This window comes from Camponotus vicinus, unplaced genomic scaffold, assembly GCF_025532165.1.
Source record: "Camponotus vicinus isolate PSW18456_S1 unplaced genomic scaffold, iyCamVici1.0 SCAF_7, whole genome shotgun sequence".
Classification (NCBI taxonomy): Eukaryota; Metazoa; Arthropoda; class Insecta; order Hymenoptera; family Formicidae; genus Camponotus; species Camponotus vicinus.
In genome coordinates, this window is record NW_028141979.1 from 1,172,699 (window position 1) to 1,199,205 (window position 26,507).

The 26,507-nt window shown below is 38.7% G+C and overlaps 3 protein-coding genes across 9 annotated transcripts; 1 reads left to right on the plus strand and 2 right to left on the minus strand.

The window, feature by feature from the left end:
- Positions 1–59: 59 nt before the first annotated feature.
- On the minus strand, positions 60–10,041 carry LOC145974846 (uncharacterized). 3 transcript variants are annotated; one of them, XM_083104894.1, is made up of 6 exons: positions 6,815–10,041; positions 6,554–6,580; positions 2,105–2,223; positions 1,781–2,020; positions 1,447–1,686; positions 60–1,174 (listed from the first exon to the last, which is right to left on the minus strand). In XM_083104894.1, exons 1-6 carry the CDS (start codon positions 8,308–8,310, stop codon positions 1,053–1,055), a joined length of 2,244 nt encoding a protein of 747 aa, XP_082961020.1. In that variant the 5' UTR covers positions 8,311–10,041; the 3' UTR covers positions 60–1,052. The 3 variants fall into 3 exon arrangements, with proteins under 3 accessions (XP_082961020.1, XP_082961022.1, XP_082961021.1); XM_083104896.1 differs by having other exon boundaries at positions 1,451–1,686; positions 6,815–10,040; XM_083104895.1 differs by lacking the exon at positions 6,554–6,580.
- Positions 10,042–17,347: 7,306 nt separating this feature from the next.
- On the plus strand, positions 17,348–24,739 carry Cnt2 (Concentrative nucleoside transporter 2). Of its 4 annotated transcripts, none has more exons than XM_083104384.1 (12): positions 17,348–17,637; positions 19,588–19,647; positions 20,048–20,216; positions 20,475–20,652; positions 20,730–20,895; positions 21,478–21,672; positions 22,031–22,192; positions 22,295–22,388; positions 22,468–22,627; positions 22,799–22,967; positions 23,059–23,398; positions 23,459–24,739. In XM_083104384.1, the coding sequence occupies exons 1-12, from the start codon at positions 17,614–17,616 to the stop codon at positions 23,557–23,559; spliced, it is 1,818 nt and encodes a 605-aa protein (XP_082960510.1). In that variant the 5' UTR covers positions 17,348–17,613; the 3' UTR covers positions 23,560–24,739. The 4 variants fall into 4 exon arrangements, with proteins under 4 accessions (XP_082960510.1, XP_082960511.1, XP_082960509.1 ...); XM_083104385.1 differs by lacking the exon at positions 17,348–17,637 and adding an exon at positions 18,477–19,254 and having other exon boundaries at positions 22,549–22,627; XM_083104383.1 differs by lacking the exon at positions 17,348–17,637 and adding an exon at positions 18,482–19,254.
- Positions 23,772–25,822, minus strand: LOC145974511 (ceramide-1-phosphate transfer protein). Of its 2 annotated transcripts, none has more exons than XM_083104388.1 (4): positions 25,422–25,822; positions 24,694–24,872; positions 24,447–24,622; positions 23,772–24,362 (listed from the first exon to the last, which is right to left on the minus strand). In XM_083104388.1, exons 1-4 carry the CDS (start codon positions 25,547–25,549, stop codon positions 24,240–24,242), a joined length of 606 nt encoding a protein of 201 aa, XP_082960514.1. In that variant the 5' UTR covers positions 25,550–25,822; the 3' UTR covers positions 23,772–24,239. The 2 variants fall into 2 exon arrangements, with proteins under 2 accessions (XP_082960514.1, XP_082960513.1); XM_083104387.1 differs by having other exon boundaries at positions 24,694–24,902; positions 25,422–25,816.
- Positions 25,823–26,507: the final 685 nt, after the last annotated feature.

The following is a 26,507-nucleotide window of genomic DNA, read 5'->3' on the forward strand; positions in this document are numbered from 1 at the left end:
TAAGTGCAAAGCTGTAAAAGGAAGAAGGAGATTTTTGTTTATCAGAATTTCGACGTGTCTTACTGCAAATGAATTTATTTGCTTGCAACATTACATGGAAATATACATTATATACACCGCAGGAGGCATTAATCATTATGCCTCTTTTGTCACGTACATTGTAAGTATCGTAAGAAATCGGATGAACGAGATGCGACTTTGAGCTATATCCGAAGATGTGTTTTTCGGAAATCTATTTTTCTTTTATCCACAACATTTCGCAGAGAAATACTCTACGAATTCACCTAATCAAATAATAGATTTGGAACAAAATCCAGATATCTTAACAAAATCCTTAATTAATTTATACTTAACATAAATATATGTATGTGTATGTGTGTGCGTATGGGATCCTAAACTTTTACATTTGGCTATATCAGTCATGGATATGTTGACACGTGGAGAATACATTAAAATCATTTACACTTAATTATATGTACATTATAACAGGCTATTAAAAAGGCGATATTTGACTTAAATGTGAAACAAGAATTATTATATATGACGACTTATATAAATTACTATATTTAAATAATTTTTCCTTAAGTTAAAAACAGTCTATATAAAAAATTCCTATAGAATCATTCTATTTTTTACAACTATTGTTATGTATTTAAAGCCTATACATCTTTCTCGAACAAATTGTCAGTAAAGGAAATAAGCAGTTAGTAAAAAATTTTAAAAACGTCTCTTTTGAAGGCGAGAGAACTTAAAAGAAAATGATTCGCTTCGACTCTCTGTTTACCTATTTACTAATCTATCATTCAATTATAGGAAATTTTCTTCACCATTAATACGCGAAACTTCTTAAAATTCTAATATTCTAAAATTTAAAATTTGATATTTTTATTTAGAGAACGCATTTTTATATTTCTAGGTAAACATTTCTTTATACGCGCGGGACTTTGAATTTATACAAAAAGATTACAATGTGTCTTTGTCTGCCTGTGCAAGTACTTCGAGACGACGACAATCACAATGTAATTTAAGTTGACGTTTCGAAGCAAAACTTCTCATTTCGTGATCCGACCAAATTTTGTATAATGCTTACAGTTGACGTATATGACTTTCTTGCCGTTTACGATGTGACCGTAACGAGGACAAGCTCGGATGAAAAGTGCAGGTTTGAACTGGACTGTAGGGAAAAAAGAAAAATCAATTTTTTTAAGATGAAAATCCAAGAAAGCTGTCGAGATCAAAAATGGATTAATCGAAAAACACACATGTAAGAATTTTATAAAAATTTCAAGCTTTCTACATATATATATAATATATATGTATCTGTACGCAGAGCTTCGTTTCATGCGTTACCACACGCGTTGTTTAGTTTCACGCAAGAGACGTGCCAAAAGGCGCTCTCAATTCAAAACTCAAATATAAGTTAGTATTGTTAGAGCACACACTCACATGCCTTCTGATTCGAATCGTGGTCCGCGCAGGATGGTTGCTGGATGTACAGAGCCGGTTTCAGCGCCCGGCCGTCTTGATCGTCTATCTGAATCGCCAAACCGTGATTGTTAACGTTGCCGTGTGGAGAATTTCGCGGAATCAGTTGCCAGAATCTCACGCCTTGCCTGACGTCCAGCACCAGCTGTTTGCCGGAGGTCGTCAGGGGTGTCATGATGGAGTCCATCAATCGTTTCTTCGCTGTACATTTGTATATATGAGAAAAAAGTCATAACTCTTTATATTCTCCAAGTAGTTGCACTAACAATAAATAGTAATCTGATTAAACACTCACATCGATGCCTCTTGAGCGACTTCGTGTAGTAGTAAACGGTTATCCTGATTTTCTTCTCATCATCCTCGACCTCGTCGAAATTCCCGCTCGCGAAAGTCGTGAGATTTTCCTGCGGTAACTTATAAATTCGCAATTTCGCCGCGAGAACGTGATCACGGGAAGTCAGGTTCAATTGGAAATGTATGTTCATCGAAAACGGATCTGTCCAAGCATCGGCGTCCGTGTTTCGAGGTATCTGGCCTATAAAAGTCACACATTTTGCCGAATAAACTAGTAATATTCTTAAAGAAATATGAAAGATGAAGGAATTATAAAGCTACTAACAAGTAGGCGAATACATGGTGAGCTTCTCGCGCTGAATCCGATTGGTGTTGGTGTTGTTCTGTCTTCCAGTTATCCCGAGGACTATATCCTTGATATTATTCAACGTCTTTTGAATCTGACTACACAAAAGGAGGATCAAAGCTTATTAGGCTACGTGGAGCTGAGTCTGAATGAAATGGCGAGTAATAACGCGCAAAAACACAACATCAATTTCGTAACAACATTGCGCGTTAGTAAAAAATCACCTTCATTATATTAGTATCTCAAACAACTTTTTACGTAAAATATTCATTCACAGAATAATCGAATCATAATGCAGAAATTTGTGTCTCAAGACTCGTTTCAAAGATTTCCAAAGTTGAAACAATAAAGTGAAAATTTATCTCACAACCATTTGAGAGATTTAGAAAACAATTCGCTCGATCTGAAACAGCTCGGAGATGATGAAACGATGATCCTAGATATTTGAAGCATTATTTAAACGAGATTTCTACGAATTCCGAATCGTGAACACTTTCGACGATCGAAGAAGGCCATCATAAATGTCGCTTCATAAATCTAGTGCGGCGGCGCGCATCTCCGTGCGGACTCGGGAATTTTCACCTTAGGTTCCCGAGCTCTTCCGGGTGCCGACGCGGGCCAACGGACGATGGTCAGTGACCTACAGAGGCACGACGGTACGGCTCGCGGAGGCATTTATTACACGTTGCAGACAGTGGCTAGACAGTCGGCGGATACACCGACAGCACCCCAATCACCTCTCGACTGACTTACCGTCTGGTCTCGGAGGAACGTCAACTTTTTCAGGCCGTGTCTCGAATGTTAAAATTTCTCCCGGGACCCGTCTCATCGCCCGAACTCATTTGCATAGCCCTATCTTCAGCCTACTTTCGACATCTTTTCTAAACACTCGCGTGACTCGAGTTTCACGTCAATTTTTGCGAACGATGAAAATTATCATCTCTAGACCTCGTATATTTAGGAAATCACTCATGGTTTCACACCTTTTCGCCGATACTGGAATAAGAAGGTGTTACTCGCGCGCATCAGGATCTTAGGATTTCGTTAACAAGCGCGGTCTTATCCAAAAACGAACGATATCGGAGGATGGCGCGACAAATTTTCATTAACTATCAATACCAGTAATAGAAAAAAGGAGAGACGGGGAAAAAGGAGCGTCATTTCTCTACGTCATCGGCAAGGATCGCCGTGTTCGAGACGCCCACTCGGGAGATTTCAGCGCAGTCCCCACGTCAACGACCTCGTTGACTTGCCCGAGCGTCAAGCGGAAGAATGTGCGTATATTTTCTTGAATGGTGGAAAAGAGGAGAAAATAAAAAGATGAAGAGCAAGGAAGAATAGACGATAGAGGGGGAAATATGGAAAACATATCCAGCAAACGCCAAATGAAAAAAAAAAAAGACAAGTTCCTGAAACCTACAAAGTCCGATTTTTTCCGCCGAGTCTGGGAAAGAAACATTAAATGCAAAGGTTCCGGGAAGGTCCGTGAATGACAAGCGAGACGGACGAAAGCCATTTCTCATCTTAATCTCAGGTCCTAATCGCTCGCTTCTTCGAGGATATAGGTGGTCCCCGATAACATTTTATCCCGGGTCCGAGTTAATCCAGACATAGGTCCAGGTTTTCTCGAGAAAGGCAGGCGCGCGGGAGAAGTTACGACTCGCTTCTGCGAAATCACGGGGCTACGGTATACCGAACCCTCGATGTTCGATTCTAGGCATGCTCGTTAATCTAGCCGCGGCCAAGTCACGCATTTCGCGCCGGTTCGTTGCGTACGTGCCACGTCTGTCCGTCGTCTGGGAAAGGGAAGGACCTGGACAAGTCTGGAGGCCGTTGCATCATGCGAACCGGCGCGGCGGATCCTCCTCGCCTCTCCCGTGGGCCGGGTGTCGCGATAATGAAATTCACTGGAGCATAGCCGGCCGTGTAGACCATTAGCGTTGGAAATTAGATAGGGAAACGACGCGAGAGAGAGAGAGAAAGAAAGAGAGACAAAGAGAGAGAGAGAGAGAGAGAGAGAGAGAGAGCTCTATCGGCGCGTCTCGAAAATTTTAATGCCTCTCCCCGGGCCGGGGACGTTATTTAGAGTGAAAAAAAGGGGAGACAGAAACCCCAAATCGAAAAAAAGAGAGAGAGAGAGAATAGCGAAGAACGGTTCCTTGACGCGATAGGCCGCCGACGCGTAACCGGCGCGGCGGCCTGATTGGATCGTCCGTAAAAATGCACATTGCACCGTCTGGCGGTGCGACAACGACGACTGCGACGACGGCAGCGGGCGATGCAGAGGACGGAAGGCGAGGGGGGTGGACGGAGGGAGGACCCGCAACGAGGGGGATCACCCGCGCGCCCGGCGAAAACTTCCTCCTCTCTCTTCGTCGCGCGCGCGCGCCTCTCGCTCCGTCTCCGTCGACATAGGAAGAGAGACGCGCATAGACAAGGTCAACGCATTAAATTGAAATGTGTTACGTAACCTCGTAAGAGAGTTCTAACTGCAGCCCGACTAGACACCCGGCGATTACGAGGGTGCTCAACTCGGTGTCTCGGACGTCTCGCGCTATTCAACGACATTCGTCGCGCGAGCCTCTCAATCTTATCGTACTGCCCGATGCGGAGACGACTGGACAATGACGGGTCCTCTCCTCCCCCTCGTTTTTCCCTATCGGCATTTGTGGTCGCGAAAAAATTGAGATGGGAAAAGACACGTAAATTGAAAATGGGACGAGGATAAATTTTGTCGAGGGTGTTTAAATTTGTATAATTAATCGGTGCAACCGCGCTTTCTCGGGAGATTAATTCGCGAAAAAGATGATGAGACGAGGGACAACAAGATTCGAGAATAATATACCCGGGGGCCGCGGACTCTCTTTCTCTCCTTCTCTCTCGCGACGCAGCCGCGCCGATGCACGATCGTGCATCGGGCGATGCACGAATGCATCGGCAACAGGCACCGGAGGACTCTCGGGACGGGCTACGCCAGTGCCGGCACGAATGCATTTACGCGTCTAGACTTAATAAAATAAAAGAAACGCCCGCGCGAGAGCACCCGCACGAGTGGGGCTGCGAGCAGTCTGTGGGGAGAAGAGGGAGAGGGCGATTTAAAAACACAGCTAGAGACCGCTGCGGAATTTCCACCGCGTATCCTTCCTGGGCTGAGAACACTCTGTCCCTTAAACCTGTCCCTCGCGCAAACCTTATCTCGCACCTTCGCACCTTCGCGCTCTCGTTCCTTCGCGAAGCCGTACTCCGTTTCATTTACATGTATAAAAAAATCGACCATTAATATCGTATTCAATTTTGAAATATTTTATTCAATTTTCTTTCGTGAAAAGTCATTTTTTCAAATGTTTCTTTTAAATTCATTATATTAGTGTCTTTAAATTAAATTTAAATTTAAATTTAATTTAAATTTAAATTTTTTTAATATTTTCTGTCGATTTGTAATTATTTTATACTAAAGAAATTTCTTTTTTCATTTATATAATAAATAAATGAATAAATAATTTTCAGATTAAAGTTTCCCCTCGACGAATATATCTTGCAGTGGGATAAAATGAGCGAAAATCGCAAATTTTTTCACGAAAGAAATCCCTACTATTTACTTGAGGATAAAAAAAAGCATTGCATTTCTCTAACGCTACGCTAAGTTTTTCTTTGCGCTTTCTCTCTCTCTCTCTCTCTCTTCTCGACGCGATACTTTTTTATCGGTCCATAAAGATATTTTTACGTGACGAGGGCAACGTTTCGCTGAGAACGCCGATGTCGACCGACGTCGGCGAATTTTTGTCTCTCGTGCGTTACGCGTCGAATTCTCCAATTTCGACGACGTCCGCGAATAAATACGCCGCGGGAAGGAAAATTAATTGGCATTATTTCGCAACGATTTTGCGACAAATTTTTGAGAAAACGAATATTATCGGATACTTGCGTCTCGTTTTTGATTGCGAGAAGAAGAATTCTATAATATACATTTGTTACGATATAAAAATTCATACGATGTATCCTACACGTAAATCCTACACGAAGAGCTCTGGAAAATTGAAAATTAAAGGGATTTCTTTGTACAACTCACACAGATGCTGCAAAGACGTAAAACTTTCGTAATTTTTTCATTAATACCAAGATACGCGCAGATCAAATATTCGTTTATACACATTGATCAAATTAGCGAAATGCTTAAAAATCAGTCATAAAGATCATGCAATTCTACAGTTACATACCCGCAATATGTAGGTATACATTTCTTTCAAGCAAAGAAAAAAACATATTGTTAATCTCGATACAAAGGTATCCGATACAACACATTTCATGCGAGAATAAAAATGTGCGAGTCAAGCTATCGATAATAAATTGTAAAATAAGATTGTTAAAAAAAATATGCACGGCACAAATCAGCCTTACCGGATGATAAAGGCCTCCATGGAGGCTTACCTGTCGAAGCTTGAAGTTACGTTTTCTCTAAAAGACACAGAAAGCACATATGTAGATTTGCGTTTGCCAAGCGAGGAACGCGCGATGAATGACATTTAATAGAATTATGATTCAGTTATGATTCATGTACGAGGGAAAGCGTGATTTTAAACAGGATCAAATCAGCGAATATTATATATTGGTGTAAAACTTTCTATTCGACAATCTTGCTTTTCCGTGATTTACTTTTCCCCATATTTCTGATCTTTTGTCTTAACTTACTCTTGTCGATTGATCCGTCGTTTATAGGCAGACGATTCGTCCTCGATGGACGATGCGTTGACGTTGGCCATGAAATGCTTCGTCTGATCCAGGGCGTCATTCTGATACTCTAGAGTATCGTTCTCGCTTTCCTCCGGTAAGGTATTCATCATTCGCTCATCATAGTCCAATGTCTCGTTGTCGTCGAAGTAGCCCAACGAGTCCGCGTAAGCCGGTATCACTCTGTAGATATCCTCTCCGATCCATTCCAGCCCCTCGTACTCGCTGATTTTTCTATCCGTATCGTTGTCCGCGTTCTCGATGAACGAAACGTTAAAATCCATCATCGGGGTGTCAGTTGAGGTCACGTTAAACGTGATATTTGCAGCGGTATCGCTCGTGATGGTAGACTCCGGAGATTCCGTCGTGTCGAAGCTTGATTGATTTCTGGTATAATTTGGCCTGACGTCTTTAAAATTTCCTAGCTGGTGTACTATGGGAAGTGGAGTGTGTCCAGTAGCCGCGGAAGAAGCAGACGAAGAAGAAACGGTAGATAATGACGAAGCGTGAAAGGAATTAGCAACGTTTCTGGCAGTCGTGTGCCTCAAGGTCGAAGGAGCGCGGTGCTTCGGATCCTTGGACGAAACGAGGGCCTCGTCCCCGTCTACGAATCTCGATCTTTCGTCGGAGCCAGAGCTGGAATCAAACTCGGAATCGTCGTAAGGAATCTTGAAAATCACGTGGGGCTCCATGGCACGGTCGAAGCTTCGATGAAGATTCTGCGACGAGTCCTGCTCCTCGGTACCTTTCGACTCCTCCTCGTAATCGAAATTCGCGGGTTCGGACCACGATTGCTGCTGCAGCTCGAGCTTGGAGGCCAAGTTCTCGTAATCGACCACCGCCTGGCGATTGTAAGCGTCGAAATCCAAGTTTTTCTCGTCTTTCTCCTCATATCGATTTCTCTTTCTGGACACGTCGACATCGGGATCATAACGCGAAGACGAGTCAAACTCCATGGAATTGTAGTTCCAATGCTTCGCTCGGTTTCCATAGAGATTCTCTTCGTCGTAGGATCTTCTCCCGCTGGACTCTGTTATCTTCTTCGATTCTTCATCCTTTCGTTTATCGAATTCACGCTCGCGAATCGCCAGCACTTCTTCGGGAGTGTAATTGAGACTCTTCAGCAGCAGCATATTGGCCGTGCTGAGATCACCCGTGATTATCTGCAGGATCGCCTTTTCCAGCATTTTTTCTACTCTTCGCGTACTGAAGGGAATCGATCCTTTTCTATCTAAGGCCTCTACGTGTCTTGCACTTTTCTTCAACGATTCGGACAACAAGGTATCCGTGGTTTCCTCACTCTTAAAATTGGATTTTCTCTCGACAAAATCTACGTGACCGTTTTCCTTTCTGTGCACCGGATAAAATCCATGATGATGATGGTGGTGATGATGATGGGACCATGTATTGGTCGCGACGGATACCAGTAAAAGGAGCACGAAGATTTTAATGCCCATTGTCGCAAATGATGAAAAATTGTTCAAAAAACTTGATGCAGTCGCGCTGCACTCGAACGATATTCGATTACAATGACAGATGGTTCGTATTTTCAAAAATTACTGTAAATAATATTGCAAAAGAGAAAACAATTCGGAATACTCGATTTCGTTTCCAGAAATAATTTTCAATTTGAACGACAATAATTCACAGAGAAAATATCGAATCCCGAAAATTTCGCGCGGGTTGCTCGAGAAAGTCTATAAGTAACCTCCGCGAATTTTTGGAAAAAAAAAAGTTTTTCGAGAAAATTACTCATTAATCTCCTCGCAGTTAAATCTTGGAAGCTCCATTGACAGGTGATGCGGTGTCGCTCACCTCGCGGAATCACGAAGCAAGCCGACAAGGAGAATCGTCGCAGTTCTTAAAAGGGTGTCTTTCCTCCGCTTCTCCGAACTTGTCGAAATTTCCTCGGGATCCCGGGACGTCACAGTCGCGTGCAGACTGACTCCGTAACCAGCTCGTCACCTAGTCGCGGGGCTTCTCCGCAACACGTCCAGCGGCACGTGAAGAAGAAGAAGAAGAAGAAGAAGAGGTAGAAGAGGAAATCGTTTCGTACGGAGGCGCGTTAGCGAACTGGACCGTGATTGGTCTGCCGGCGATCGCGGACTAAGTTCTAATCGCACGAGGAAGGCGCGAGATGCGTAAGTAGGATTCGTATAGTATGCGTGTGCACGCTCTGAGCAGTAAGTCTCAACTGAGCCGTGGTACTGGCCAGCTTACGGACATAATTCTGTCTACTCACTAATTCCGAGACAACCATGAAGCCGCGAGAGGAGACGCGCCGGTGTTACTACGATGACTCCTTTTTTTCTTCCCTCTCCTCCCTCTCTATGGTCCTCTTTCTCCCCTCTCTCTCTTTCTCCTTTTCTCTCTCCACCACCTCGTTGTCGTCTCTCCACGTCGGCTCCACTCTTTCTCCTCCGCTCGGGTAATCCCTTTTCCCTCATGCACCGAAATCCCGCGGAAGACAGCCTTTTCTCTCCTCGCGACGTATTTACCTCGCTCCTCCTCCTCCTCCTTTTGCTCCCTTCTTCGCCACTGTTTCCGCTTCCTTTCCTTTGTATTCGTTTTCCTTGTGGCGCGAATCTACTTCCCGATAATGATTACCGAAGATCGCGTCGAATCGATCCGTCGACTCAAACTCGGGATCTTGCTTTTCCCCCGTCACTTATCTCTGTGATATCTGCTCGCTTCAAGTTTCGCGAATCTTGCTACGGATCGTCGGTTTCGTACTTTGTCCATACACAAATATTGACGTACGACTCTTCTTTCTCTTTCTTCTTCTTACGGGTAAAATATCGATATAAATATTTTTCCCCCTTTCAAGCGACCGCGAATGATCTACGCGCGCGCCAAACTATGAAAAAAAATCAATCTCGATGTCCTACCGTTCGATAAGTCGATCGAATCGTTGCCTCTTTTTCCTTGAGTCGCCTTCGTATATTTTGATTACTTTGAAGAGAACGAAAAGAAAGAATTTTCACTCCTCTTCTGTTTCTCGACGAAGTCTCGGTCATTCGGCGAGATAGCGTTCTCCCGAACGACTCGAGAGAATGTTGCGACGAAATCCGAGATAAATGAAGGAAGGAGAAAAAGAGGAACAGGTACAGGAATATATGACGGGAACACACGAAGCTTGCACGAGAGAAATGTACAAGGAGGCTCGTCGTATTCGGATGGTCGTTTCAGGGGCAGCCACATACGATTTTATAGGGTGTCTCCCTCTCCGCTGTCTAGACGAATCGAAAGATATGATCTTTGAATCATAATGTATCGCTTTTAATAAATGCAGCCTCCGCGTGCGTGCGTGAAAATACGATACAACGCACGCAGACGGCAAGTTTGAAAAGAAAAAAAAAAATAGTGGAAAAAGATGAGATGGCCGTGACAGATTCAATTTACTTCCACGTACGTGAAAATTTCTCTGAAATCCATAAATTTCGATTTTGCTTAATTATTATAACGATTCGAATATAATTGGCCGTTTGAACGACTGCTTTTAAATTAAATATTATAAGTGAATCACAATGTTAAATAAATAGGCTCAGATTTGTTTATAAACAAAGATGTAATTGAATTTTCCGATTTTATCGCAGATTTTCCTTAAATTATCTCTAGGTAAAAAAAGATGTGACTCGTAATACATTTCCACGAAGGAGATGAAAATCTCCATCGTATTAATAGATGCGTAAACACAGTTGCAAATCGATGCTTTCGGATCGAGCTTTCCACAAATTATTATCAAATATTAAATCAAATATTTAATCTGATATTTCGGTACGTCTAAATTCGAAGAGATTTCTCGTAAAATGCATCGCTATTTTTGCGAAAAATGAGACCTCGTATAATAATTCTTTTTAAATTTAACAAGTCGATTAATGAATTATCGCTAACATTTTAACATAAATAATTTCGGGCAATTTTATATATTTCTATTTAGCACAAGTATAAAAACTCTCGCCAGTTGCGTCTCAAGATATTTCGAAATGTAACGCAATACGTCTTTTCCAAATCGATTCGTGGGATCGTCATTGACGAGTATGGAGGAGGAAGGAGGAGGAAGGAGAAAAAAGGACAAAACGTTCACCAGTAAACAAATCGATGAATCGAGACCAACGACGTAACCACTTATTCACCCTGCTCAAACTGGGTTGGCCGACGTGTCTGGTGGGGGGCCACGTGTGTCGAAGGAAGTGCATTGCGGTGTCCCGGATACGCACACATCTCCTATACCTTACATTTGATTTCGCATGTACACAGTGCGCACTTAAATTATATATATATATATATATATATATACATACGTGTGTGACTTGTACGGATTGAATGTGCCCTTTCTAGATACGTCTGCGAGCTTCAAATTGCTCCTTTCCACTCGCTTAAACTTTAATCGACGAAGGATGCGAGAGGTCGCTCTCTTATATAATAATTATATCCATAAGCGAAGGATAATCTTAACGAAAGATAACGACCACTCGTCCGATTCTCCTCGTCTCTCTTCAAAATTAGAACCGAAAGCGAGAGTGTCTCGGTTGAACCCGGTGATAAAATTAAACCGCGTTAGCGAAATCTGGCTATTTCTAGCTCTAGCCTCGAGCACGAAGAAGAATGAAAGCGTGTTTAGGCTACGGTTATCTCTCGCCTCGATTCCTCTCGCTACCCTAGAAAGAGACAAAGGACGAAAGAGTTAAAGTTACGCGAGACGTCGATGAGAAACCGGCCTTCGGGGACTCTCGGAAGACACGCCGGGTACATAAAGTACCCACGTGCGATCGCGCGCGGGCTTAACTGCGCGTCTGTCGGAGGGTTTTAGGGTGCGTGAGAAGAGCGAAAAGGGGGAGAGGGACACGAGCGCGATGCAATTTGATCCCGCGTGCGAGAGAAGCGGCACGACGGTGCAACGGTTGTCTGACGTCACCACCGAATTCTCCGTCGCGAATCGGACATGCGGACAGACAATCTGGCGTCTAGACATACCAAAATAAATAACGCGCCGGGCCTCTCTCTTTCTCCCTCTCTCCATCTCTCTCGTTTCGCCAAGTCAAATTGTTGCCTCGCACACTCGTTACACGCTCGTACATCGTCCTTGTCAGTAACGGCGTCCAGTTGACTCGCGGGGGATGTTACGGAGGCGTAGAAACACCCGAACGAGGGTCCCTCCGCTCGCGCGACACGTCGATCGGTCTCGAGAGTTTCTCCGCTAAATCTTTGAGAGGAATAAAAATAATCGATTGATTCGCAAACGATCGTAGGTTCCTTGCTACCTCTAGCCTACAAGAAGAGGAAACTCGAAAGATTTTTCGCAATTGCGATGGAACTCGATCGTGACAACCGCCATTGCTGGTTTCTCGGAATTGTTTTCGTAGCCACGGGGGAGGATGGCGTGCGATGCGTAGTTGTGCAAGACGGTACAACGCCGACGCGGCAGAAAAACTGACGGATAAACACGGGGCTCCCGGGAAACATTGTCGTGTCTCACCTGGCGTCGAACCGCATCCGAGATACGCCTTCCCTAATGACAGAGTCTCATATCTCTCGCTCCTCTCCTCACGGGGACGGGGCACGTCCGAGCGAGAATTTAAGACGTTCTGCCCACGCGCGCCAAATTATTCCGCCTTATGCCCGTTTCCTCTTATCGGAATTGTAAAAAAGGGAAGAGAAGAAGAAACAGATTCCACCGACGCCGCCCGGTTCGGACCCGCGAGACACGAGGAAGGCGCAGAAACAGAACGAAAAAGAAATGGAAATCGTGCAATTTGCATGGTCTCCCCCTCCCCCCGTCACCTCTTCGAACTAACACGGAGGCAGACGACAATCAAGATAAAGTCTCTCTCTCTCTCTCTATCTTCTCGAGATCACGTCAAGGGATACGCAGCATCCACGGCGTCCACGTTCCGGCATACTCCGCCTTCCCGATTCTTCGGATCGCTTCGTGGAATCGGGATTTGAATTTCGGAGTGGATTGCGCAATCCGCGCGCGTCCGTCCACCCACGCGTGGCAAACGCAATCGTCTCCTCGGCCAGACGGTCATTTTAAAACCAATACCCGCCTATCGCGAACACGCAAATCTCGGGAGAGGAGATCTCCCTGTCTCTTTTTCTCTTTCTTTCTCTCTCTCACCCCCTCCCCCGCGCTCTTACGCACCGTCACCTCTCGATATTCCGCGCTCGTTTCTCGGCGCACACGGAGACAACGCGCTTTCAGACCGGAATGCGGGAGAGAGACGTAACTTATATAAATTTTCTTAAGCGTAGCTAAGCTAAATCCTCCTCCCCGAGCGCGACTCGCAGAACCCAAAGACCCTCGATGATTCTTGAATTGTAGAAAATAAAAAAAGTGTATAGTGCTTCTAACGCGCAGATTAATAAAAAAACAGAGAGAAAATGATAAAATCATAAATCGGTAACGATGCTCAATTATAAATATCATATACATTCAAAGCTGTCAAGTTTGGCGAAAGAGATCGCGGGTGAAAAATTTGCGCATGATCGTCTCTCGTTTTTACTCTTAAACTTAAAATTCCTCGAGGTTGGAAGAATATCGGAAATGACGTAAAGAAGTTACAAGATAGAACACGATACACGCAGCCGCCGAAGGGTGTCGCGTGCTGCGACAGACGATGAATCGGACGCACGACATTCCAACGAAACGGGAGTAAAGAAGAAACACGAGAAGACGAGGAAGGAAGCGTACGCGCAGTCACGTACGCGTTCCGTCTGGTTAAATCGCATAATGACGAGGTGCCTAATCACAAATTATGCCGCGTACGCGACAACCGATTCCGTCGTCGCGCATCAGGATTATGTAACGTTCACTCGAACGTCTACGTCTCGACTAGTAATACGTTTCGTCGTTTCGACGTAAATATTTATGCACTAATGTAGGCTATCTATTCGAGAGTCTTGCGAGAGAGATTTCCTGATCTTTCAGATATACTTTTTCATTCGTATGCGTTTTTCATTCAAAACACCAAGGAAAAAACAGAGCCACTAGAGTTTCAAATGCTGCATGTGCAAAATACTGAGAAAAAATTGAATAGCTTCCATGAGATAAACATTTTTCACTTGCATAACATCTTAATTTTTTTATGAAATAAAAAGTTACAATGAAAAATATGCACTGCGTATTTTGTTAAGATATTGAATATATATGAATACATAAAAAGATAGATATACATATTTATAATATATTTTACATAATTCACAACTTGACTTATCGGCTGCTTAAAATGTAAAAGCAAAATTATCAAAGAAAAAATTGTTTGAAAAATTCCTCACGAAAATTTCCCGAGTTCTTTAAGTAGAAAAATCACTCATAATTCCATTTCCCATGCTTTTTCAGAAAATAGTAATCTTTTTACACAAAAGAGAGAGAGGAAGATATATGATTATTAACTACTCTAAAAGCGGAAAAACAATCATGGTAATTTATATTAAAACAGAATAAAATAAAATATATAATAAAATAAAATAAAATAAAATAAAGAAATATACTATAAAATATAAAGTAAGATTAAGCGTTTCCTGAAGCTATATGATATAAAAGCATTTAAAATTCGTATTCTTAGCTCGGATTTTAGAGGAGCCCGAATGGCTGGATAGAGTTGTGTACGCATTTCTGTTCTAATGAAAGAGTTAATTCGACGCTCTTGTTTTCGAGCCAAGGGAGGCGATAAGAAATGGCGCGAGACGGATGTTGACGGCGTGAAAGAGTCGTTTCAGGCGACGCGACATTTTAAGGCGGCGTGTGTAGGGGACAGCGAAGGGGGGAAGGGCGTGACGAAATTCTGCGGAATATTTAATTTTCCCCATGCTCTCGTGTGTCTCCGGTATCAGGCAGATCAGCAGGTACTATTTCCGCGCGCGAGGCAGCGAGTCCGCGTTTCCGCGCGTCAGATTTCTCTGATTGCGAGAGGATCATTTCGACAAAGAATTATCCGAAGTTGATGCGAGGCCTTCGGGCCTGAGATAATTACGGTAATTAACGGAACGAGAAGACACGGCGCCTTGCGACGATAATTCGCCTCGCGCACTTGCCTTCCTCGCAAATTTCACTATCGTGTTGTTGTTGGTCCCGTGCCAGAAATCTAAAGCTGGCTCGCTTTGCTACGCCACGTGCACGTAGAAAATAGAATAATTCTCGCATAGAGTTATCAAGGCCATGTGGTAAGGCATTAGACGTAAATAAAAAAAAATTCTATTACCTTCCCTGTAGCAAACAAAACGCATTTCGACGCATAAATAGACTGGATACGATTGGGTAAAACAATACGGATATATATTCTGAAATGTAACTTCTTGTAATAGTGCCTTGATATGATTACAAAATACCTACTCAGGTCTTGTAAAAGAATTCCCTGATTTTTCAGATAATTTTGTTCAAAATTTCAGATAAAAGATTTTTTATGCAAGTTTCTAAAATAAGTTATTTATTTTATGCGTTTTTATCTCATACGAGCATTTTAAATTTTAAAAAGATTTGTGAACGTATTGAAAAAAAACTGAACAACTGTTGTAAAATAAACATTTTCCGCTTGCATAATATTATCACTAAAAATTGTAATAAAAATATGTACTGTATATTCAATATTTTGTTAAGATATTAAATATACAAACAGAGAAGTAATATATTTATGATATATTTTAAACATTTGACATTTCACTTGGCTTGTCAATTGCTTGCAATATAAAAGTATTATCAGAAAAAGAGATTTTTTTTTAATTCCTGCATCGCAATAAAATTTTCTAATTTTTCTAAGATAATTCTTAGAAAGAATTCCATATTTTTCCAGGTAGTAGACATTAGTTTTATAAAAAATTGCAATAGGAAAATCTTACTAATATTTCGATTGTTTTCCGTACGCAAGATATATCATGTAATATTGCGTCGAAGGCTAATTCTCTTTCCTTTCGAAGATCCTTTCCTCTTATCCGAATAGCAAAACAGACCACATAGCTTGTAAATATTACAAAGTCTAAAACGTTCGGCAGACTAAACACATTATTACGTCATGTGACAGTGTCGAAAAGGGAGTCCAAGCGGAATATAATCCACTAATGAAAGCAAGTCTTACGTCGGCGTTTCCGTTTATACTCGTGAAAATTACGCTGATCTAATCACAACATTTAACTGTCAACTCATAAAATTTCGCAATCTACGATATATACGGAATGTCTAAGATGAAAAGGAAACATAATCCCGTTTGATAAATGATTTTTACAGATATTTTTTTACAGAATATCTGTTTTCTGCAATTTACAATAGTCTCGCACCGAAAGGTGGATTCAAGTAACTCGAGTACATCGAACGGAAGAGAGAGGAGGAACGAGAAAAAAACTCGAGACGTCGTCGCTTCGAACAAAAATTCGAATATGATTCTCGGTAAAATAGTGTTCTCTCGCGTCGCGTCTCGACGAGATAAGCTAAGCATCATCTTCCCGATTTTTTTGTTCCTCGCCAGCAGCCAGACAGTTTAGCCTTGGTAGCCTCCGATTACTCGGACGCACTTCCTGCTTCGTAATTTACAGAGCAATTCAACTTTGCGTAAAGTTACTAAGAAATATGCGGGATATGCGCTGTAGATCATGCGAAAAGCGATAAGTTTCTCAGCTAATTTAGAATTGATTTTATATATTCGATCGTATCGTCATATATTAGTGTATATTATGCATGTCTCCCCCTCCCCTCTTTAAAGTCCGCATATTGCGGAAAGCAAGCTGTGTGAATTTTTGTTTAGAAATTTCCAACAATCGACTCTTATAATTAATAATCTTGTGAATAAAAAAATTTAAATCAAATTATTATTATTATTGTCAAATCTAATCGTATTATATCGGATTGTTGAATAAATATCCTCATATGTCAAGAACGCCTTAACTTATCACGTCATGTTATCAAATCATTTTCATACTCCAAGTTCATCTAAAAACCGCACTGATTAAATAAACATTGAGATACTGTCGTGAAAACTTATGTAACGTGAGTATAAATTATATTGAAATCTGGTATACAACTACTTTGTATAGACAACAATTTTCCTCACTTGTAAATTTACGCTGGATGATTTTACAACTGTTTGCACGGATGTGTCATTAATGTGAAAATATAAATGAATACCTGTTTTGTTCAAACACGATTCTATTTTTTCCGTAATAAAATATATTTATCACATTTTGTCGGCCATGATTGAAAAAGTCTCCGATATTAATAAAGATATGTTCGCATAATTAATTTAAAATTATTTTCAGAAAGTGTACGATGTAAAAATGAAATATATAATTTCTAAGCAGAAAAAAACAGCAAGTAAAAATTGCGTAGTTGATTTCAATTCATGTGGATATCGCGACAGGTATTTGATTGAAATACAGGTGATTTCTTATCGATTTTTTCATTTCAGAAAATATCTCTTGTAATCGCGTCGCGATTGTGTTACGTAACGTCATTCACGCTTATTTATTACGGTCGTGCTTCGTAATGTCATTCACGCTCTTATTACGGTTTCGTCTTCCGGTTCAGTTCTCCAGTTCCCGTGTCTCGTCAGTAGCGCGATTAGCTGCAGAATTTTTTATGCACCTGTTTTGAATTGCATCTCACGCATCGAGGCCTCGATACGATCCGTTAAGACGACGCGTCGCGTCGCGTGTCCCTCGCACGCGTGCAAGAATGACACGGGGCAAAACGCGCTCCAGGATTTTTCGCTGGTGCCCGTTCAACAAAATCGCTCGTCATCCTTCGTTTATCGTCAACGACGATATAAATAATGGAAAAGTTTGATGTAAATGAAGTAAGTTGGAAAGTGCATCAAACCCCGCCAATAAATCATATAATGAATGCAGACTCGGTAATGAGCAGTGAAATGTGTCTGGAATGGCGAGTCAGTCATTTAGAATCATTTTATTTTTTATTTCGTACTGATAAGCTTCTTTGAATAATTTATAAATAGTTATATATCAGTGAAAGTTTCCCCACTTCTTTCGACTTATTAATCAATTTGCACTTCCGTCAAAATGAGTGAAATGTATACATGTATATACTTTGTCTATGATTATAATGATTTAAAAGATAAATGATATTTACAATGTCTTATGCATGTAAACAAGATAATTATGTCATGCTTTGAAATAGCCGAAAATTTGAATATTACACAAGATGATAAGAAATAATTATATAGTGATATGATAGTAAATATTTCAAAAATATATAAATATTTATATAAATGCATTTTCTAGATATATACATAAAGAAGTTTTTTGCATATATGTATATATAAATTAAAATTAACAAAAAAATTTTACATTTTTGTTTTTAAAATAAGGAATTTTTCTACATAAAATATACATGTGTAATTATTTTTAGAAAAATCTATATCATTTTACATGAATTAATTTTGGAAAAATTTTTGAAAAATATAAATCGAGAAATCTGCTGAATTAAGTGATCTTTTTTTCACTTTGTTAATGGTGTTAACTCCAAATATGCAAAGATAATGTACACATTTTGAAGATATAATTTCACGTGATTGATATCTGGATTATATCTTGCTTAAAAATAAAATATTGAGTAGATTTGAATACATTATTTTTTTTAGTTACTTAAAATTCAAGATTTGAAAAAATTTATTGCAAGTTATCTCGTAGAAATCATATTATGAAAGGAAATGTGGCAAACCTGAGACATTCTATATCTCAGCAAAAACCTCATCATAATTCACGATTGCAAAAGAGGATGTTAGCAATATCTTTTTTCATTCAAAATGTCACGGTAAGAAGGAGTATCCCCCACTCGTATCTTTCATACCTCGACGTTGCACAACGATATCGCGTCACCGATTTTCAGTAGTTCCTTGACGGCTTATCTTATACATAGGTAGAAAACAATTAATGTGACTGTACAGTGTATATTTTCGTCTGTCATTAAGTTTTCTCTTCTTCTCCAAAAATTATGTAACTTGAGTATTTATCGCGAAATGATAGTATCATATATAGTTATCACACTTGATTAGTCGATTGAAATCAATAAAATTTTATCAACACTTTGAGTTATAAAAGTGCGATCTTTACGGAACTGGACTTGAAACTATTTCAAAGATAACCAATCGTAAACGTGTATATTATATTTAAATATCACTATACGAATAATATAGTAAAATGGCATAAATTAGATGATTGGCATTTAAACTACAAAATTTTATGAAATGTTGTGTTATCAACGTTATCTGTTGGTGCGATTTCAATGAGATTACAAAGTGCGAGAATTGTTATTCCGTCTATATGCTCGAAAACACATTCTTCCGCTTTACGTCAGTGCTGCGAAAAGAACGACAGAAGCAGGATATATTTTAACCGTAAAGTGAAGTGAAAAGCAGTGGAAAATGCTCGGAATGACGAATCAAGCATTTGAAGTAACTTTATTTTTTATTTCTTGTACTAAAATAAGGTTTCTTGAATAATTCATGGATCGTTATATCAGTAAGAGTGTTCTCTTTAAATATTTATAAAAATAAAATTTTACATTGTATCTAAAATTGAAAAATATATTAAATGAAAATATTTTTCTTAGTATATTTAATTAATTAAATAATACTAAGCAAAACATTTCCATTAAACATACATTAAATATTTCCATTAAAACATTTTGAAATGTTATTCGAATATTTTATTCGTCCCTAACTTTCTTTGCTTATTCGTGGAAGAAAATGTAAAGAGATTATTCAAAAAAGATTGATTATTTTTAGAGTAATGAATTAGACGTGTTAGAAAATGGTCGTCGGAAAAGTGAACCTATAACGAGTCAAGTAAGTATATCGTTTTCTTGTTATATTATCATTGCGAAGGAATGTCTTTGTTCAAAACAATTGAGCGTTCAATTATGTTTCAAGTGCATTTGCGTGGACGATAATTGACGATAATAGTAGTGTATATTTTTCCATTATTGGGCAATATATGTCATTGTAATATTTTACATTTAAAAAATATATATTATTTTCATTTAAATTTTTACTTTAAAATGATTTATATGTATATAAATTGTTTCAAAATAAAAATTTCAATGAAAATAAAACAGAACAATTTCCACATTGCTCTATAATTAAAAAAAGTCGCTTAATAACAATCTAAAACAATATTAATATGCAGTATTAAAAAAAATTTTAAAACAATTTTTTTATATATTAATATGCAGTATTATTCTTGCAGAATGCTAATACTCATCATAAATCACAAATACCTCAGAAGAGTAGAGGCAATGCGATCAATGCCTATCTTTCGAAACACCGGAGAATTTTTAAGATCTTTGGCTTAACAATTTTAAATCTCTTTATTATAGCCTATATAATTTACGCAGGTGTATATTGGAAAAGTAAACGTACGTATGAGTGTGTGCATTCATTCGTTTCGATAGAATTTATAATCTTATTAATTATATAACTGATAATAGGTGCTTTCCATTTACATCAAAACTCAGATAAATCTCACTTCTGTCTTTCTTCAACATTCATGTTAAAGAAAGACAGAAGTGAGATTTATCTGAGTTTTGATGTAAATGGAAAGCACCTATTGAATCGATAAAGCAACGCGCTAAATTTGAAAAAAATGACACGATGTAAAACGATACCGATTTCAGTTTCAGAAAATCATTGCGATCTCCAATGGTGCGATGGCTACGGCATGTTGCTTATACTTGCAGGACTCATTTACCTCGGTCTATTTTATTTCTTGATCGTAAAACGATATTTTGGGAAGTACATCGTGCAATGTTGCCTGCCGGTAACGAATTCCTTGGAACGCTTGCAAAGTACCAAGTGAGAAATTAGCGTCAACTTGTATCCCATAAAAGTTATTTATAAACAAGTCACATGGATATCGTGAAAATTTTCAGATACGGGACGTGCATTGGAGCAACGATATTCTACTCGATTGTACTAACAGCTATCGTTATTTTCCTCATTCTTGATACCGCAGAATCAAGATACAGGCTGACCAGTATCGTCGGTATTATTGTCATATTAGGATTAGGCTGGATATTTTCTAAACATCGGAAACAGGCAAGCGAATTATTGATATCTTGACGCTTAAGTTGTACAACTTTGATCCTTTTTATCACACAGTCTTTTTAAACGAAAGATACCATCTTGTCCATTATCGCTTGAAGTGTCTACGGGAGATAAGTTAATTCATTAATCTCGCACGTTACGTAACAATTATCTTCATCTGTCGCATGGTTTCTTAAACGCGCTCCAAGCTCCAATTACTGCAACATAATATATATACACACGTGGAGCCGAGGAAAATTGGTAAAGGCACGTGGGTAGACACGTCGCTAATTTCGCTGGAATTTTTTGCTCACTTCGTTAAACCGTTTAATGTACGTGTGTGCACGCGAATCTCCTTGCTTATAAATTTTTCGTGCGTAATATGAATTAAAGTGTCTTCTTTTTTCTAATAAAAAGAAGAAAAAATTGAGATGTTAAATAAATTTGAGAAATTATAAATTTTCAATTTTCATTCATTTATTACCACTTTTAATCATTTTAATAATCACGATTTTATTCATCAATTTTTTAACAATCAATTTCGTTCATTTATTACCACTTTCAATTATTTTAATGATCATTAAATATGCGCAGATCAAGTGGAGACCTGTTTTTTGGGGCCTGATTTTACAATTTGTACTTGGAGTCCTTACACTTCGATGGCCTGTCGGTCGCAGTGTTTTCCAATGTATTTCCGATAAAGTGGCTACTTTTTTGGATTTCGCGAAAGTCGGCGCCAGCTTCGTATTCTCAGAAAACATAGTCAACAATGGAGTTTTTGCGTTCGCTGTCAGTTGATTTAATATATTATAACGCGTTTAGAGAAATGTAAAATCAAATATAAAATAATAGACATTACTTATATTTAACAATTATTTTATAAAGAAATGATACGTTAAATTAATTATTATTAAATTAATTTATACATTAGATAAATAATTAAAAGGTAGACATTAGTAATTAATTAAATTATGAAATAATTATGATTAAATTATAAATTTAACTTATCTTATAAAGAAATCATTGATTTAATGATTGGAAAATCTTTATTCACGGGAAAATTTCCTTTAATTTATAATTTCAAACCGCTAATAGATAGAAGATAATTTAATTTATATTACGCTAATGTGCTACATTTTTCGCTCAGGTACTGCCCGTGATCTTTTTCTTCAGTTTCATAGTGCAAGTCATGTGCTACCTCGGCGCAATGCAATGGATAATCACGAAACTAGGATGGATCTTGCAAAGCATAATGGGCACGACGTTGTGCGAGTCATTAAGCGCAGCCGCTAATCCTTTCATCGGAATGGTAAGATCATCCGTTTTTGTTTGAACAACTGAATCAATAATTTTTTGGCGAAATTATAAAATTTCTATAATAAAAATTCGAAATTTTTGGTTCATTTTCCAGTCGGAATCTCCCTTGTTAATCAAACCGTACATCAATCAGTTGACTTCCTCGGAGTTGCACGCGATACTGAGCTCAGGATTTTCTACAGTCTCTGGTTTGTCATAAGTACTATTATTGATTTACTATCGATGCTATTAAACCGCAATAATCGTGTTTACCTTTGCTCGTTGCAGGTTCAGTATTGGCTGCTTATATAGCATTCGGTGCAGAACCGGCTCATTTAATAACCGCCTCCGTAATGTCTGCGCCGACAGCTTTAAGCTACTGCAAGCTATTTTATCCGGAAACTGAACAAAGTCTCACGAAATTTGAAAATATCAAACTTGAAAAATCGTAAGTACCAACAATTTATGAAACATTCGTTTCAATAATGGTCATCATGAACATTTATATTTATAATATAAATATATTTTTTTTATTATTATAATAAATACATTTATTATTAAAATATACTTATTATTATAATAAATATATTTATTATTAATATTTATTAAACATATATAGATCGGATACGAGCATTATAGACGCCGCTACCAATGGTGCATTAGCTGCACTACCAATCGTTTTGGGTATAGTCGCGAATATCGTGGCTTTCGTATCTTTCGTTGCGTTTTTCAACGGGATGCTCTCCTGGTTCGGTGGTCTCGTTGGTTACGAAGAACTGAGTCTTGAGGTAACGCATCCTATGGTATGCGCGCGCGTGATCTTTTCAGCAGCCAAGAACGTGATCTATTCGAGCGAATTTTAGATTTCCAGTTTTGCAGATTATTTTGGCGAAGATCTTTATGCCGCTGAGTTGGGTCATGGGCGTTCCTTGGGAACACTGCGAAGACGTGGGCACCCTGATAGGTTTGAAGACAGTGGTCAATGAATTGATCGCTTATCAGAGGATGGGCGAGTTTAAAAAGCAGGGTAGAATATACGGGAGATCGGAAGCGATCGCCACATTCGCGATTTGCGGCTTCGCGAATCCAGGCTCGATCGGCATCCAAATCGGCGTCTTTTCTTCTTTAGCGCCAGAGAGCAAAGAGCGAATAACGGATGTTATTTTGCGAGCCTTCGTGGCTGGCAGCGCCGTCAGTTTCCTCACGGCCAGCATCGCCGGTAAGATTGATATCTAACACGATTATTGCTTCAAGCTTATCAAATTTCGCTTTGTTGTAGGTATGCTAGTCAATGACATTTCATCACCCCCCGTAAACGTTACTACTGTATCAACAATTTCAAACACATCGACGACAACGCTAAATACTCTTTTCCTTTGAGTTACTAAAAATTGGGAGAAATTGCATTTGAATTGATATTGCGTTATAGCAATCTTATTACACAGAGACATTTAATTATAAGATTTATATATTTTGAATTAATCATGTCGTATTTATAATTGTTTAAAAAGGAATGGCAGCCTCAAATAATATCTTTTGTCAGGTAATTGCGAATAGTTAGCAATGTTGAGAGAGAGAAAGAGACACATTAATTCTATTATGATTCCACTATTTTATCAGTAATAAATTCGTATACAATACTGTTATAGAAAAACATCGAAAGAACTTATAAACGATATACGAGATCACATATATATATCGGCTTGATAAAAACAATATTTAGCAAAATCTTTCGCTCAGAAAAATCAATTTTGCGCTTATAATAATGCATACATAGCTAAAATGACAAGATTGTGTAATACATCTTATTTAATCTATATGACTATTATTTGTACGTTGTCAGTACATATAATAAGTGTGTAAGTATCGCGCGTAATGTAATATATATTCCTTCAAAATTGGATGTGCTTATTTATTATATCGATAGTACTAATTGTACAGTATCTTATACCATAATAATATCACAATATCTTGAGAATGTGAAATGTCGCGTGCGGTGCTTCGAGAAACTAGAAATATCGTGCGAATGAATGTATCATTTTTATATTTGCTACAATCACTTACGGTAGAGCATGCAGCTGATAAGTTTCATAAATGCTATCAGTACGGTTATACACATCGGCAGTGACCTCCAACATTTTTGGCAGAATATCTATGTTGCGTTGAACATTTTCACCACAGACCTGAACACCATAGATTACAAATGAAGAGATCATTCGATCACATTCGACATTCCCTAAAAAAGTCTGTCCTAAAAATCCGTTTACCTTTTTTAATAGACCCTCTCTATTAGGCATAGCGTACATGGCAACTATCGCAGCCTTCCGGATCACCCATGGATGATGCTTTGCCAGGGTTTTGTTGTATGCATCCTGACAACAACTAGATGTTTTGTCACCATCTGAGAGATCACCCAGTTGCCGCAAAAATTCTCTAATAAAGTCTAGAAAGTGGAAATGTGTATCAGCTGATTTAGATTTCTAAATAGTATCAATAATAATAACGACATAGTACCTAAACCTCTATGTAGTCGTAATAAAGTACGTGCGCCATTGACAAAGTCAGGTTTTTCTAGCAGTTTGTTTTCCTTCTCATACTCAATCATAGATTTGACAGTGATATACTGCTGATCATCTTCGTTTAACAAATTAGTCAGGATTTCTATCTTTTGCTTCAGATCAGAAGAAACAAAACTAAAGACACTGCCCATTAGTTGAAAAAATCTGTGCACACAGTATGTTACGCAAGCATAAATGCTACACAATCTCATATCTCTGATATCAAATTAATCAGATTATCGTGATTAATTTATTGACTTGACGGAAGCAAATAGATAACAGCGAAGGAGTTCAATATCACAGAATTATAATTTTTATATATAACATATTTTTTGACTGTAACACTTGCACAAAACTTTATTATGTAAATTTCATGCTTAAATTTTTATATAAATTTTATTAAATGTTAAATAATATAATATCTTTTAAATGTAAATTTTATTAAGTTTTAAATAGTGTAATATTTTCTTAATCCAATAATATAAGATTATTCAAGCTAATTGTCACTTGTTTTGGTGCCACTGTATATAAAAAATGCCAAAAACAAAATTATTCGCAATCATATGTTTCGTATGTCAAATAAGTATCATCAAATATTAGTCGTATAAATTGAAGGAGAATTTTTAAATCCCATGCACACAAGGTTATGTTAGATGATAAAAATAGACGAACCATATGACTTACTTGTAGAGTTCATTGTAAGCGTCTAGATACGCTTTCAAAACGATATCATCATTTTCCGCGAGAGCTTGATCGAAGTGATCGTGCACCGTACGCAAGTCGAAGAAAGTTAATTCTGATCCCTCCGCCATTCTGTCGCGTTTGCACTCAACCAAATGCCTATCGAGTTATCGAGTCTGCTTCTGCGCCAGCGATACGATAATTCGCGTTATCTCCTTCGATTCCATAGCCTTCGAGAAATTAAACTGTACAATTACATAATCCGCCAATAATCCTGACTGCCCGTTGTTACAATAATTGTGGCAGGTGGTTAGGCATGACGTGGTCAACAATGACAGCGTCATTTCCAAGATCGATGACCGTTTGTTCTTATCGTTCGAGCTATTGTATTCGTTCATAAGACGAGAAACAAAGAAATACAACCTAGCGCACTCTGTCATAGATCACACCTTCGCAAGATAAGCAACGTTAACTTGTGCGTAAGTCATCGATTTAGAAATTCAGAGAAAGAATATTGAAGGAACGTGATGATAACGATATTTCAATAAAAAATCTGCATATTCATATCTTGATTATCTAGCATATCTAGTTCTATCGTGCATCTATTTTCTGCTATGTATCTTTTTTTAATTTAATTTTTTACGTAATTAGGAATATAATATATTGTTTCAAATAATATAAATTATTTGAAAAAAGCCTAATCTTTACAATAAGAGATATGGAGGAATATTACCAGTGGAAGAGAAGTGAAGTGTTTTCTTGCGAGCAATACCAGTTTCTCGATCACACTGTATGTCTACATAGTATCATCATCTTCCATGAGAGGCGCTACAGCGCTAGAAGAATTAATTGTGGATCGCAATTATTTTTTTCAAAATAAATAATACGTTCCATCGTACAACAAAAATATATTTCTTAGTATATTTTGAAATTTAATTCGATAATTCTTAATCGTATAAATATATTTCGTGTTGTTTTCTGATTTTCTTATTGAACTTGACATGTGTGCACAGCTGAAGGCTGCCTGCGTCTTTCGTTGTTATATTTACACATTATTTACTCCCGACCTCTATTTGTCGAACAATCGCC